Below are 15,299 nucleotides of genomic sequence, written 5' to 3'. Positions count from 1 at the left end.
AAGGGTTGCGAATTTTGAGATATCTTCTATGAAAGGTTGTCATAGGATGCGTTGAAAAGTATTTAAATTTGGAGGTAAAATTGGTGCTGGAGTGTAAAAACTAGCCCGCCTAATTTTAATAGATTATTCCGAGGGTTGTATAGGTTTATTTTGAGGATTTTAATGACCCTCAGAATAAAGCTTATCACACCTAGCCTTGCACATTTTTTGGTGATGGTTTCGGCACCTTTTAGTCAACCCTTGAGAAAAGTGGGTTGAAACAAGTCAAGTTTGTTGTAGCATTCACCCATAGTACTTGTTATATATTAACCAAAAAAAAAAAAAAAACATATGATAAGTTGTGATTTATATTTTTATTGTTTTTGACCGAACACAAATCAAATATCTGCATCAAAGCCATCTTTTTTTTTTTTTTTTGGGTGGTCAGATTTGAATCACATCAGTAATTGCAAATATGTGAGAGTACACCAAATGTAATTATATAAATGTGGTATAATTGAAGACTAGGTTAGGCTAGCCTTTCAGTTTACCTTAAGAATAGCAATTCAAAAAATAAATAATAATAATATCACACACTTTACAATTGGCTACGATATGATGCCTTAACTTGTTGCGACAGTTTATTAAAAAGTTTTTCGTTTTTAATTAGGAAAAAAAGTCTAATATATATATATATATATATGAGGGCTGCCATCACTCTTGTAAATTGTATTCTTTAACATTTTCAAGTGAATTAAGAAAAAAAAAAACATTATACCTTATTATCTTCTAATCTAAACATGGCATGTAGTGTAAGGCCCTTAGTAAGTGATGTTTGTTTTCCACTGGGCAAATAAGAAAAAAATGAAGTTATGTTTGTTTCACCAGCAGTGAATTTACTTATTATTATTATTATTATTATTATTATTTTGATAAAAAATAGGCAACTTATATTAAGAAGAAGATAAATTCAATACATCGTAAGTAAAAACAAACTTAATCATACTGGAATTTCCTATTCAAATTATAAAATTATCAATTTCCTTAGTAAATTGTGCCAAAAGCTGTATTGGTTTGTTTCCTTGTCTTTTCACATGTGAAAACTGAGTAGCTCTAGATTCTGGAACTGCCCCCGAGGTAACATCAACCTTACTAAACGTAGTCTTTACACGGCCCAGAGCTTTTACTTAACCAAGGCTGGCTCAAGGTATTGTGGGGCCTAAGGCGATAATTTTAAGTGAGATTTATTTTTATACTTTGAATATTAATAGAATATTTATTAACTTTTGGTTTTTTTATTCATTTAAAATCTATTTTTTTAGAAAAAAATTACAAATTAAAACGAACCCATCGCATTATTCAATGACTATACAACTAAAATAAACACTATTTATTAAATGAAGTAACCAAATACTAAAAATTTATGATTGAAAATTGTAATAAAGTTATATATTTGATATTTCTAATAGAATGTGAGTATAAATTTATTTACTAGTGTAAGATTAATGAGTTTTTTTTAACATTTATGTGTAAGAGATTAAATGATTGATCCTCAATAAAAATATTTTTCTTTAACTGGTTTTTCTTTGATAAAAAACAACTACTTTTTATTTATTGGTGAATATTTAGGGGCTTAATTAATACTTTTACTGATACATGAATATCTTTATTGGTAAAAATTTAGGGGCCCTTTTTTATTGGGGCCTTAGGCGGTTGCCTATTTGGCTCACCCATTGAGCCGGCACTGTACTTAGCGTAGCCTATACATGCCTTATATGATCACAGACAACAACACCAACATTTTGCTTAACATCAACATTTTGCTAGCAATGTAGTAAAGACAGTAATGAAGTATTGAATTTACTTTTCCTTTTGAAGGAAATAAAAAAGATTCCTAAGTTTATGATAATATTTTTTTTCCTGTGATTGGTGATAATTAGCTATTGACCTAACCTTTTCTTTTCTTTTCTTTTTTCTTTTTCTTTTTTTCCTTTTTGATAAGAATGTTGGTAAGCTTTCATTAAACTGGGCTGAAACCCAAATCAAATACATCATTAAGAACTTGAGACACAATTATAGGGGGAATATCTTCCACTCAGATAGTACATTCAGAAATCTCTTTGGCGTGTTTAGCCATGAGGTGAGCTGCCTTGTTCCCTTCTCTGCGCGTGAAGGATGTCTTCCAAGCTCTAAACTTTGGCACCCAAGATTTTATATCAGTAACAAGTTGCTGGATCTTAATAGGGCCCGGGTCATGGCTAGCAATGGCATTCATAACAATTTGGGAATCTCCTTCAAGAATAATCTCCCTAAGGCCCAACTCCCAGGAGAAAATTATGCCAATCTCAGCAGCCTTGGCTTTAGCGTCCAGAGCACCCAACGGGTATGGGAGTGTTTTGCTAAGAGCTCCCATTATTTGGCTTTTATCATTCCAAACCACCACTCCAATCCCACACTGACCCTGCTCCTTGAAAACAGCCCCATCAACGTTAGTCTTGTACCAACCTAGTGGAGGTGGCCTCCAAAGAGTGGGGACGTGGGACTAATGGGCATTAGAAGAAAAACAGTGGGTTTGGAACTCTGCCAAGTAGACTCTTGAAGCCTTAAAAATTTGCAAGGCTGTTCTACTGGTTTCCCTATGTCGCACTGCATTTCGATTGTTCCAAAGGAACCATGCCACTGTTGCGAAAGCTTCAAGGTCTTGGGCTGGTTTTGCCTCCATTATGCAACAAAATAGGTCCATGCCTTCACACAAGTTGCACTCCACTTCCATTGGAATCTTGCTGTCTTTGAGCTTAGTCATAGTTGGGAGGATGTCTTTACACGCTCACCAAATAAAGTTTCTAATTTTGTTTGGGTAGTGGAGCTTCTAAATTGCTTTCCATAGTGAATTCATCCTGGTGTTATTTGAGCATTCCCCAACATTGATCTTGGACAATTGTTTGTGGCTTACATGGTAGGCACTTCAGACTGAGAACACCCCATTGGCTGTACCAGACCATACTCTATGGTCCTCAGGGAGAGTGGAGCTCAAAGGGATAGCCAAAAATAGTTGAAACCTCATGGGGAAGCAAAATGGAATTAACCGACTCAGATTTCCACACAGCTCTTTCTTTATCAATTAGAGTAGAAACTTTCTCATTATACATCATGGGTTTATAGGAGTCAAGACCTTGTATGTTTCGGGGTTGGGGATCCACTTGTCACTCCATATCTTCACTTTGTCTTCATTTCCAATAAACCATCTAATTCCATCTTCCACCATGCTTTTAGCAGCCGAGATGCTTTGCCAAGTAAAAGATGGTATTTTGCCGAGTTGAGCTTAAAGGAAAGACCTGCCAACAAAGTACTTGGCTTGGAAAACATGGTGGAAAAGAGAATTTGTGTTTTGGAGGAGACACCAACCTTACTTAGCTAGGAGAGCTAGGTTGAAGGCTTTTAGGTCTCTAAACCCCATGCCGCCCATATCTTTGGATTTACACAACTTGTCCCAAGAGACCCAAGATATTTTACGTTCATCAAATTTTTGTCCCCACCAAAATTTGCTGATTATAGAGCTGAGTTCTTTGCAAAGCGAGTCAGGCAACTTGAAGCAACTCATGGTATATGTAGGAGTGGCTTGGGCAACCGCCTTTATGAGGACTTCTTTACCAACAGAGGATAATAGCTTCCCCTTCCAACGAGCAATTTTTCAGCCAAGTTGATCCTTAATCCTGTTAAAAGCCTTTTTTTTTCCCCTTAGCCAATTAAGGATGGAAGGCCTAGGTATCTTTCATGTTGCTTGATGACTTGGGAACCAAAAAGATTTTTGATTTTAGCTTGAGTAAAAGTCCCAGTGTTCTTGCTAAAGAAAAGGGAGGTTTTGTCCTTATTGATTTTCTGCCCAAATGCAGCCTCATAGTCATGGAGAACATCCCAGACTCACTGACATTCACTCTTACTGGCCCGACAAAAAATGATGCTATCGTTCGTAAAAAAACAAATGAGACAAACGCGGAGCACCTCGGCAAATAGAGATCCCCTTAATAGTCCCCAACCTCTCTTTTCTTTGGAGCATTGCCAAAAGGCCTTCTACACATAACAAAAATAGAAATGGCGATAACGAGTCCCCTTGGCGAATACCCCGAGAAGGGATAATTTCACCTTTCGGCTCCCTGTTGATTAGTACAGAGTAAGGGATAGAGGTTATGCACAACATGATAATAGAAATCCACCGGTCATGAAATCCTATTTTCTACATTACCCTAGCCAAACATTCCTATTCTACTCTATCAAATGCTTTGCTCATGTCTAACTTGATTGCCATGAGACCTTCCTTTCCCTTTCTTCTCTGTTTGATATAGTGGATTGTCTCAAAGGCAATTAATACGTTGTCTGTGATGAGTCTCCTAGGGATAGAGGCACTTTGTGCTTCATTAACAATCTCAGGCAAGATTTTTTTTCAGGCGATTTGCTAGGACTTTGGCTAAGACTCTATAAACCACATTGCATAGACTTATGGGGCGGTATTCAATGACTTATAGGGCAGTATTCAGGATTTCTAAGTCTTGGATAATGACCTAACAAAAAAGCATATGCTTTCTAGATACAGCTTAGCACCAAAGTAAAAAAAGTAAAACAAATCATTATTATTAGTAGTGTTAATTTAAAAGTAGGCGAAAATACTATTTTGATCCTTACATTTTGGGGTCACAGTTAATTTAGTCCCTATTATTTTCAAATTGCAATAAATTTGGTCTCTATCGTTAATTATTATCAAAAAATGTCTAGGTGGCATACGGTGTGCATTGTTGGTACACTTAAAGGTGACGTGGCTGCCAAAATAATAATAAAAAATTACCACATTAGCATCTGAATTTAAGAAAATTAATTTATTAATTTTAAATAAATAAGTTATTAAAAACCGAAAATAAATTAGAGTTTAGATCTAGGAAATCTTGAACATAGATTTTGGTATATGAGTTTCAAAGGTTGATTTGGGTTTTGATTTTTCTAGGATCATGTTCGTTCATGTTTAGGATAATTTCCAGATCTGAACTCTTTTTTATTTTATTTTTTTGGGTTTTTAGTTTTTATTTTTAATTTTTGTAGAATTGATAAATTAATTTTTTATAATGTAGATGCTGATTTGGCAATTTATTCTTATTATTTTAGCAGCCATGTCAACTTTAAATATGCCAACAATTCACATCGTTTGCCACCTAGACATTTTCTGTTAGTACTTAGTAGTAGGGACCAAATTGACTATTAACAAAAGATAAGGACCAAATTGACCGTGACCACAAAATGTAAGGACCAAAATAGTACTTTCACCTTAAATGTATAAGCCACGGTTGACCCAAATACAAAACCACGAAGAAGATTTCTCAAGTATTATTGTATTAGCTTAATAAGGTATATATAATTGCTACTTGCATTATGCATTACGATTGTATTGTGGAATAGTCCAGGTTAGCAGGTAAGGCAAGAAATTTCTGAAACAAGAAATATTCCAAGTTCGTTACAAATATTTGGAGGTAATGACATAAATATTCCAAGTTGTCCTAGTGCATGGTCATGGTCTACTTGTAAATGAATCCTTATTTTAAAATTTTTAATCATCCTAACACGGCAGTACTTTGAAACTTTGTCAAGGTCCCTAGCTATGGAAGGGGATCTTATATCCCAATCTAACACTGAGCCATGTAACTAGGTGTAAAAAGACACTTTAGGTCGATGGAACCTCAACCATGCACTGATGCACACTGGAAAAGTTTGGTACGTAATAGTCACCCATCTTTCATTGGGTCACAAGTCACCTATCTTTTTACTAGCATGTCATCCACAGAGACTTGGGCGTTTCTCCCAATCTACTACCCGAACATCTTGTTCATAAGCCTTTGATACGTCACCCTTGCAGTTTTTAGGCCGAATGACATTACTTTATAGCAAAAGAGGCCTTGGCTGGTGATGAACGAAGTCTTCTCCTGATCAGCTTTGTCCATCCTGATCTGGTTGTAGCCTGAAAAAGCGTCCATGAAGCTTAGCAACTGGTGTTGTGCCATAGAGCCAACCAGGATGTCAACCCGTGGGAGGGGGTAACTATCTTTTGGATATGCCTTGTTTAGGTCGGTGAAATCAACACACATCCTCCACTTTCCGCTGGCTATCTTGACCATTACTACATTTGCCAGCCAGTCGGGGTAGTAGACTTCCCTAATAAAGTTCACCTCTTGTAGCTTGCGAACTTCCTCCGTTATAGCTTGGTCTCATTCAGGAGCGAATACCCTTTTCTTCTGATGGATTGGTGTGAAGGTGGGCGACACGTTTAGTCTGTGCACCATAATGGTGGGATCTATCCTCGGCATGTCTTCATGACTCCAAACAAATACGTCCCGGTTATCCCTGAGGAAGGCTGTCAGCGCTTGGCAAACCATTGGGATGGTGAGGGTACCGATCCTTATTGTTCGATCATTTCTAGAGTCATCGAAGGGTATCTCTTCGAGCTCTTCCATGGGTTCTGTGGTAGTCCGATGTTCTTCTATGTTGGTGATCTAGAGGTGTTCATCTATCTCCATCATTGCTATGTAACATTCGCGTGCAGCCACTTGATTTCCGCACAGTTCCCCTACGCTGTAATCTATAGGGAATTTGATCATCAAATGGTAGGTTGAGGTTACAGCCTTACATGAGTTAAGAGTAGGCTGCATTATGATGGCATTGTACACAGACAAGAAATTGACCGCAAGGAAGGTTACGTCCTTAATGATCTGTTAGGGGTAGTCGTCTACCGTCACGAATAATGTGACCGTACCAAGTGGGAAGACCTGTGTTCCTCCGAATCCAATGAGCGGAGCATTTGTTGGAATCAATCGTTCTCTATCAATCCCCATATGTTGGAATGCCGGGTAGTAAAGGATGTTAACCGAGCTACCATTGTCGACCAGAATTTGGTGCATATTGTAATTTCCTACTCGTATGCTGACCATGAGTGTGTCGTCATGCAAATGGTGGAGATGCCGGGCATTTTCTTTTGAGAACCCGATGATGGGATTATCCATCCGTGTCATCTTTGGTATAGAGCTCGTCAGCTGGATGCTCTGAACCGTCCTTAGGTAAGTTTTCCAAGCCCTTTTGGATGACCTAGTGGCTGTCATGCCCCCTACAATCATTCTTATATCCCTTAAGGGCGGCCTGGGGTGTTCATTCTCCCATCAGGGAGCTTGCTCTTATGGCTGATCTGTGCTCTCCTTGCTGACGAACCTCTACAGCTTCTCTTGTCGGATAAGGGCTTCTATTTATTGCTTCAGGTTGTAACAGTTAGATGTGTCATGGCCGTGATCACGGTGGAACCGGCAATACTTGTCCCTAAACCTCTTATTAGGATCTCCCTTCAACTTGCTAAGAAAGGTCAAGGCTCCTTTGTCCTTGATATGCATTAGGACTTGGTCGATTGGGACTATCAGCAGGGTGAAACCCATGAATTTCCCCGTGTGAGGTTTCAAGCGCCTTTCCTCCTGTTGTTCTCCGGTCCTTACCTTTTTCGGTCCCTTGTCCTGCCGTATGTCTTCCTGTCTCTCTCTCTTCTTGGGCTTTTCCTCTCAGGCTAGCAATGCATCTTCTGCATTCATATACTTGCTTGTCATGTACAGCATATCTAACATAGTTTTTGGGTCAATCTTGTATAAAGAGAACAGGAACTTACCCTTTCGTAGTTGGTTCGTGAAGGCGACTACGAGGAATCTTATCATCTACTGCATCGATCGAGAGAGCTTCTTTATTGAAGTGGGTGATGTAGGACCTCAACGTCTCATCCTCCTGCTGCTTAATGTTCATTAAGCACACAGTGGACTTCTTGTACCTATGTCCCCTGATGAAGTGTGAGGCGAACTGAGCGCTTAATTCTTTGAAAGTGCTGATGGAGTTGGGCATTAAGTTGTTGAACAAGATCCTTGTGGGTCCCTTCAACATGGTTGGGAAGGCTCAGCACATGATCTCGTCAGGCACCCCTTGAAGGTGCATCAGGGTCTTGAAAGATTCTAGGTGATCTAAGGGGTCCTTGGCTCTGTCATATCTTTCTACCAGCAGCATGCGAAACTTTGACGGAAGGGGGAAGGATGAGACAGATGTGGTAAAGGGTGAGTCGGTTTGGTGGACCAGGTTGTCTAGGTCACTAGATACTCGTACCCTGAGGGCGTTCATCATAAGTTCCATCCACTCTTTCATCATCTGCATCTCTGCGACTATTTGAGAGGGAGTTGTATCCAAGTCAAAAGGATAGCTGGTATCCTGTCCTTCTTGCCTATTTGGTGTGTTGCTGCCTTTCGGCTTCTTTTGGTTCCTTCTTTCAGCATTGGTTCCTTCTTGATCTTTCTTGCCTATTTGGTGCGTTGCTGCCTTCCGGCTTCTCTTGGTTCCTTCTTTCAGCGTTGGTTCCTTCTTGATCTTCCTTTTGGGTATTCAGTGCTGCGTTTTTCTAGCGCAGCTGCTCCTCTAGGTCGCAGTTTTGTTTGGTGAGGCATTCCATGTTAGTGGCGAGAGTCTGAACCTGTCTCTCGAGGGCAGTCGTGGGTGGTTCGTCTCCTTGAATGTCGTTGATAGTTGCCATCAAGCGAGTGAGCACCATGCAACTCTTTGTTCGGGAAACGATAGTGTGGCCTATGAATCGCACGAAGTTCCCATAAACGGTGTCAACTGATGATACCGAAAAATCAACAGTAAGTCACATAGTCCCCGTACGCTCAAAACAATCCCTGCACAACACAAAGAGAAAACCCTAGGAGAGTACCGATGTGGTACCGACCGAAGACCCTCCGAAGGTTATGTCAAAAAAACCTTTCTACAACTCTAGAGTGCTAGAGCTGGGGGAGTTATGCGTACCTGTTTTCTGAGGGTCTTTGGGCTTTTATAGTAGTGTAAAGCCAAACTCCTAAGACTTGCGTAACAAGTATTTTCCTTAGAAGGAAGATCTCCATTGAAGTGCGCATATCCCAGAATCCTCATAATGTTAGAATTCTATTCATATTGGGACTCTGTAGACTAGGGTTTATCGTGAGATGCAAGTCGTTTCCATTTAGGATTTCTTAGAGACCACATAATGATCAGTTAAGCGCCACATGACCCTTTGATCCGTCCACCCTATATCCGTTCACATAGGATCCGTCCAATATGAGCAAATCTGTCTAGCACTATCAAGTCCCTCTACATGGATCCGTCACCTCTAATTTTCACCCTCTTTAGTAGGAATATAAGGAGATATGGTAATCATTAATTCCATTTCTAAGAGCACTTGTTCTTGGCAAATCTTGCCATTTACGACAACGTATGTCTTATTCTTTCTATACGAACTTTGCGATTGGTTCAGTCAGCCGTTGTCCAATATGGTAGAATTTTATGGAGCCATTTCTTTGTTCACGGTTGATCGACAGATTTAGCACTACTGCAAGTACATATATAATTGTCCACGATACAAATCATCTATTTCACTTTTTGTGTTTCTTTTTATGTTTCACAAATCATAACTTGTTATATATTTGTGTTGAATTTCCTTATAAAATAACTAAAGTTTAAAATGAAAAAATAAAAAATAAAAAATCAAACACGTGGTAGTTTGTGATTTGCATTTGTATATTTTCCCAACCCACCACAAGTCAAATATGTGCATCAAAACCATCTTTTTATTATTATTATTATTATTATTGTTGTTGTTGTTTTTTTGCGTGGTCGGATTTGAATCACATTAGCAATTTCAAATATGTGAGAGTTCGTCTAATATAAATGTGGTATACCGTATAGTCACTAGGTTACTAACAGGTTAGGCTAACCTTTCAATTAACCTTAAACGTACTAAGAAAATCAATTCAAGCTCAAGTTCCTGCTTGATATGTGATTCGTCCAAGGTTTTGAATTGGAATATAATGCACAGCCTATAAACTTTTCGTTTGACGAGCATTGCCTTAGCTTTGATTTGCTTCTTATCCAATGGTACTGTCGTTGCTAGAGTTTGTTAGGTAAGCCCAAATTCTTATAAGGCATTGTAGAGAAAAATGAAAAAAGAAGAAGAAGTTACATTGAACCTTTGAAGAGTGGGGGAAGAGGGGACAACAGAGTACTTTTAATTTTTAGATTTAGAGGGCAGAGGAAATCGATTAAACAATCAGTTATAGACTTATATATAGTTAGCTCTCAATCAATTGCCTTATCCTATGAACGCCACAGGGAGTACAATTGTTTAACTTAATTTTTTAGAATATATATATATATATATATAGCTTGATTGTTTCAGCAGCAAATTGCATTAAGGTTTGAACCACAGTTCTTAAAAAGTGGATGAGAGACTACACGTATAAAAATTTTTAAAAAAAATTATAAGAAGCCTGTTTGGATATTATAATTTGGCTTATTTGAAAAGGCAAAAGAAGAAGCTCTCAAAGTTGTGAACGGCAAGGAAAAAAAAAACCAAAAAAAAAAAAAAGGGTCTATTCCTCCTCATGGGACAATGTAGTTCTGTCCCTGTCTCCCTGAACAAGGACATATAAACTATTGCTAAAGATTGATTAACTTATATGAATGACCTGGGCACTAGAGACTAGGAAGGGCGTAGTAAATGACAAACCGTATTGGAGAGTTGAAAATGAGCGTAAATTTGGAAATTCTCGATTATGTAAACCCTTTGAACAATGATTAGATGGGTCTTAAAGAATCTTGAGATAAAGAAATGCATTTCTTATTAATTTTATAGATTATTTGATAATTACTAGCCCCCGTCTTGGTATTTTTATTACTGTTGGTGATGTTATCAGTATCAACCTAGGCCTTAACATCGATCTAAGTTCGAAGACAATAATTGAGATTTTTCCAGTCAAAATATTTTGTATTTGAATTACTTTCTCAACCAAAGATATTGATATCTTGGCAACCTTTAGAGTAACTTCTCAACCTGGAGTTCCAATCGGGGAAGTAAGTGTTATAGAAGCTACTAAATCTTCAACTGGTACATGGACAATTGTGTGGACTTACGGGCTTACTAGTCTTGATCGGTGTCCCCAAGATATATTTACTGCTATACAATTACAACCCGTCTTTGCACAATGGATACAAAACACCAATGCTTGAGTACCTTGGCTCAATGACTTACAAGCACCAGTTAGAAGTGTTTAACATTTCCTAACCAGATTGATGTTATTAATTAAAATCTTTTGTAGTTGAAACACATGCGTCTTGACGCAATAGCAAGTAACAATTGGTATGACACTGAGACAAAGTATAACAATCCTATTATCATGAAGGAAAAAAATTCATCACCAATTTCATGGTGTATCTTTGTTATGTGTGAAAGTTAGAAAAATACTAGTTTTTAAAGTGAGAAAGTCTGTTAGTGAGAATATCTTAAGCTTATTCGGAGTTAGACTTCTTTTACGACATGGCACTTTCTAGTGAGATGTCCCTAGGCATGGATTGTAAGAGGTGTTAGGTTAAATTCTATTTTGACTTAGAAAAGTCCGAATGGTGGAAAACAAAGAAGGGCAACGTAGAAACAGCGAGTATGAATCAAGTGAGAGATCATGGAGGAAAACAAAGCATTTTGGTTAGTTTTCAAATTTTAAAGAAAGTATTTCATTCTATGGCTAGGCTTTTTAAGGCCTTCCATTCTTAGCATTGCTAATAAGGGTTCTACTGGATGGTCTTTCCCATTTTACACAGAGTCGATTAATAAGGAAAAGTGCTACGTGCATAACATTTCCATAACAAATAATAGGTGGTAAATTATTATTAGTTTTAATTTAAATTCAATACTTAAATTGCTTTCTTGCCCACCTGCATAACAAATAACTACTTGTTACTTAAGTTTTTTGTGAAAATATTCTAAAAATATTGTGAGCATAACATTTCTCTTTCATAAACCAATTTGGGATTGAAAAGTTAATTAGCTATAATATTCTATCTAAAAAAAATCTATCTATAATCAAATAAATAGTATCTGATTAAACTAGTGCAAGAAGTTTTTTATTCAAGAATGATTCCTTCAGTGTTTTTTTTTTTTTTTTTTTTTTTTTTTTTTTTTTTTTTTTTTTTAATTTGAAATAAAATTTTCCAAATTCATTGTGATATGACTTAAAATCTGCCTATGGCTATTGTGTAATGTGGACATGAGAATTTTCTATTCATCATTTCCCTTTTAACAAAAATTGAAAAACTCCAAAATAATGAGAGAGAGAGAGAGAGAGAGAGAGAGAAAAAAAAAATACCATCGAAGTCCCTCTCTTTCTAGACAATTCACAGCATGTCAAGCCATGGTAAGGTTATTCCCTTTGCATCAAATTAAACATCATGCTCCACTTTCCTCTAAAAGCTCCAAAATGGAAAGCATACTATGGAAAACTTCAAAATGATAGAATGCTAGTAAAATCTTGAAAATCACCAAAATACCCTTACAAAATTGGAAATGAGCAAAATGACCCCTTAAAAAAATTTAAAATGACCAAAATGGCCCCTAAAGATTTATTAAATGACATAAATACCTCCAAAATATTCAAGATAACCAAATTACCCTCAAACCTCAAATATAACCCTTGAAACCTTCAAAATGACCAAAATACCCTTTAAATTCTAAAATGACAAACACCCTCCTCCCAATCCCTAAAATGACAAAAATATCTTTGGAGCTTATAAAATGGAAAAAAAAAAAATCCTAAAATAATCAAAATAATCAAAATACCATATGCACCTCTAATATGACAAAAATATCTCCAAACCTATTAAATATACAAAATATCCTTCAAACCTCCAAAATAATCAAAATCTCTTTAAAATATCCAATATGTTTGAAAAAACCCTAAACTACAAAAATGAAAAATTATTCCTTCAAAAATACTTAAATGACTAAAATAGCTTCGAAAATAGCTAAATATTCCTCAGGATTCAAGATTTGCTCTCAAATTTTTAAATATTGCACAAAAATCTTTTAAGTACTGATATATATATATATATATATATATATACACATTTCCTTCTTTAAGTTGAATATTTTCTTTAAAATTTGTTGTAAGTTTAGTTGATAGTTTATACTAATTGTTTTAATATTTTTCATTTTGTTACACTCTTATTTTGATTTTGCTTATTTGTGTAACTTTCATTGATTTTATTGGAATTATGCTTATTTCTCAAGTTGAGTTTAGTTATTCCATAATAATATTTTAAAGCAAAGAATTAAAGTTAATTTTTAGTATCTATATAAAAATATAAGAAAATTTTTAATTTTTCGTAATTGGCAAATTAATTCCTAAAAATGTTTTTGACGCCAAAACAATCGGAGCATAGAAGTTACTATAATATCACAAATTTTATAGGTTTCGCGTAAGTTAATTGGTAAAATTGTTTGCTTAAACCTGTAACAAATGTGAATGATATCAATGAATTCTATTATATCTATAAAATAAAATAAAATAAATCACAAATTTTACATGTGATTATGATTTGATACCATAACTTGTAGTGATAGTTTATTGAAAACTTAGTAAACTTTTTCAACTGTAATTCTGTAAATGAGAAATATACATACATACATACATACATACATACATACATATATATATATATATATATATATAAAAGGTTTGGTATCAATCATGTATTACCGACAATGCATTTTATTTTATTTTATTTTTTTAGCATGGCGTGTATCCTAAGGCTCTTAGAAAGTGATATTTGTTGTTTCCTACTGAAAAGAAGAAAAAAAAAAGTGATATTTTTTTCACAAGCAGTGAATTTACTTTAACTTCTCTTGTGGGACATAATCATTTCTACACTTAATTTGATGATTTATATGAGAAATCAATGGAAAGTGGTACAAGTCAACAAATTATGAAATTGAATAACAAGAAAATAAAATTCATTTTTAATCATTTGATGTCGCCACATGTCCTAAGATCATGGTCATTGTGCTTCCCGTGATTGTTGGTTAGCTTGGATAACGACCTAACGGAAAAGCATGTGCTTTCTAGATGAACCGTATATAGTTCAAAATAGAAAAGTAAAACAAATGATTATTATTAGTAGATAAATTTAAAATTAAAAGCATTGAGATTGACCCAAATACAAAACGACAACGAAGATATCCCAAGTATTACTTTATTAGCATAAGAAGTTATTTATGGCTGCATAACCATTACGATTTTATTGGTGGAAGAGTCCAAGGTTACTGCCTATGATGAAGTTTCTCAAACAAAAAATGCTCCAAGTTTGACAGGAACCACTAGAGAGGAGGATATATATATACCTCCACCAAAAAGTTGTCCCGGTGGTCATGGTTAATTTACTGGAAATTGAATATTCCTTATTAATTTATAACCTGCCTAACACAGTATATATATATATATATATGTATATTTATATTATTTATTTTTCATTTAAACCCTCTAAAATAAAAATTTTAATATGTGATTATAATTTTTTTAAGCCCAACTTATATAAGCTTGAATATGACTTTCTTAACAATCTGTCATTACAAATAAAGTTATGAGTAATGTTATGTCCACAGTATTTTCACAACACTTTTATAACAAATCTTAATTAGCAAGTTGTTATTGACTGTTATTGTTGAGAAAAAAGCAATTTCAGTAGTGTTTCAAATTAGAATCAATAACAACTTACCATCTAAGATTTGTTGTGAAATCCTTTGGACACCACACTTGTGAAAATATTGGAACATAACACTTCTCAATTAATTTATACTTTTGAACGAATATATAAGTGGGTGGTGAATTTGAATGTGCTTTTAATGTGTTATTTGTTAAGTGGGGATTGGGGTGTGGGCCATTCAATTTTGGGTAGCAAATATTAACACTAATAAACAATTAGAGAGAGACATTCTCAAAAAAAAAAAAAAAATGATAAAAAATAAAATAAAATAAGATAAAGGGTGATTCTAAAAACAAACTTAGACAAGGGGTACGGGACAGGAGAGTAATTGAGTGAAGAAAAAAGCAAATGTTCACATATATAACAAAAATTTTCCTAATACAATTACAAAAACTAATAGTTATCAATTTATTTTTATTATTATAAGACCAATACACTAATTGTTTTTGAGTAATGCTACAGACTCAAATTATTCTACAAACATTTTACAAACTGCTGACATGGCAGACTCCACCTCAGCTTTTTAAAACTAAAATACCACGTCAGAAATTAAAAAGTAAATTAAAAAATAAATAATAAATCTTCGAACCTCTTAAAAAGCTTGGTCCTATCAATGGGTTGGTCACAAAAAGCTTGACCAAGCTTTTAAAAAAAAAAAAAAAAAATCTTGAACCAATACACTCATTGGGTTCATTTGGATA

General features: G+C 35.3%; 1 protein-coding gene across 1 annotated transcript; it reads right to left on the bottom strand.

The window, feature by feature from the left end:
- Positions 1–2,074: 2,074 nt before the first annotated feature.
- LOC112017593 (uncharacterized) lies at positions 2,075–3,244 on the bottom strand. Its single transcript, XM_024050052.1, has 2 exons — positions 3,152–3,244; positions 2,075–2,521 (listed from the first exon to the last, which is right to left on the bottom strand). The coding sequence occupies exons 1-2, from the start codon at positions 3,242–3,244 to the stop codon at positions 2,075–2,077; spliced, it is 540 nt and encodes a 179-aa protein (XP_023905820.1).
- Positions 3,245–15,299: the final 12,055 nt, after the last annotated feature.

Source organism: Quercus suber, unplaced genomic scaffold (assembly GCF_002906115.3).
Source record: "Quercus suber isolate HL8 unplaced genomic scaffold, Cork oak 2.0 scaffold_162, whole genome shotgun sequence".
In the NCBI taxonomy this organism is placed as follows: Eukaryota; Viridiplantae; Streptophyta; class Magnoliopsida; order Fagales; family Fagaceae; genus Quercus; species Quercus suber.
The sequence above is the reverse complement of the archived record's forward strand: the minus strand, read 5'-3'. Positions and strand labels throughout refer to the sequence as shown.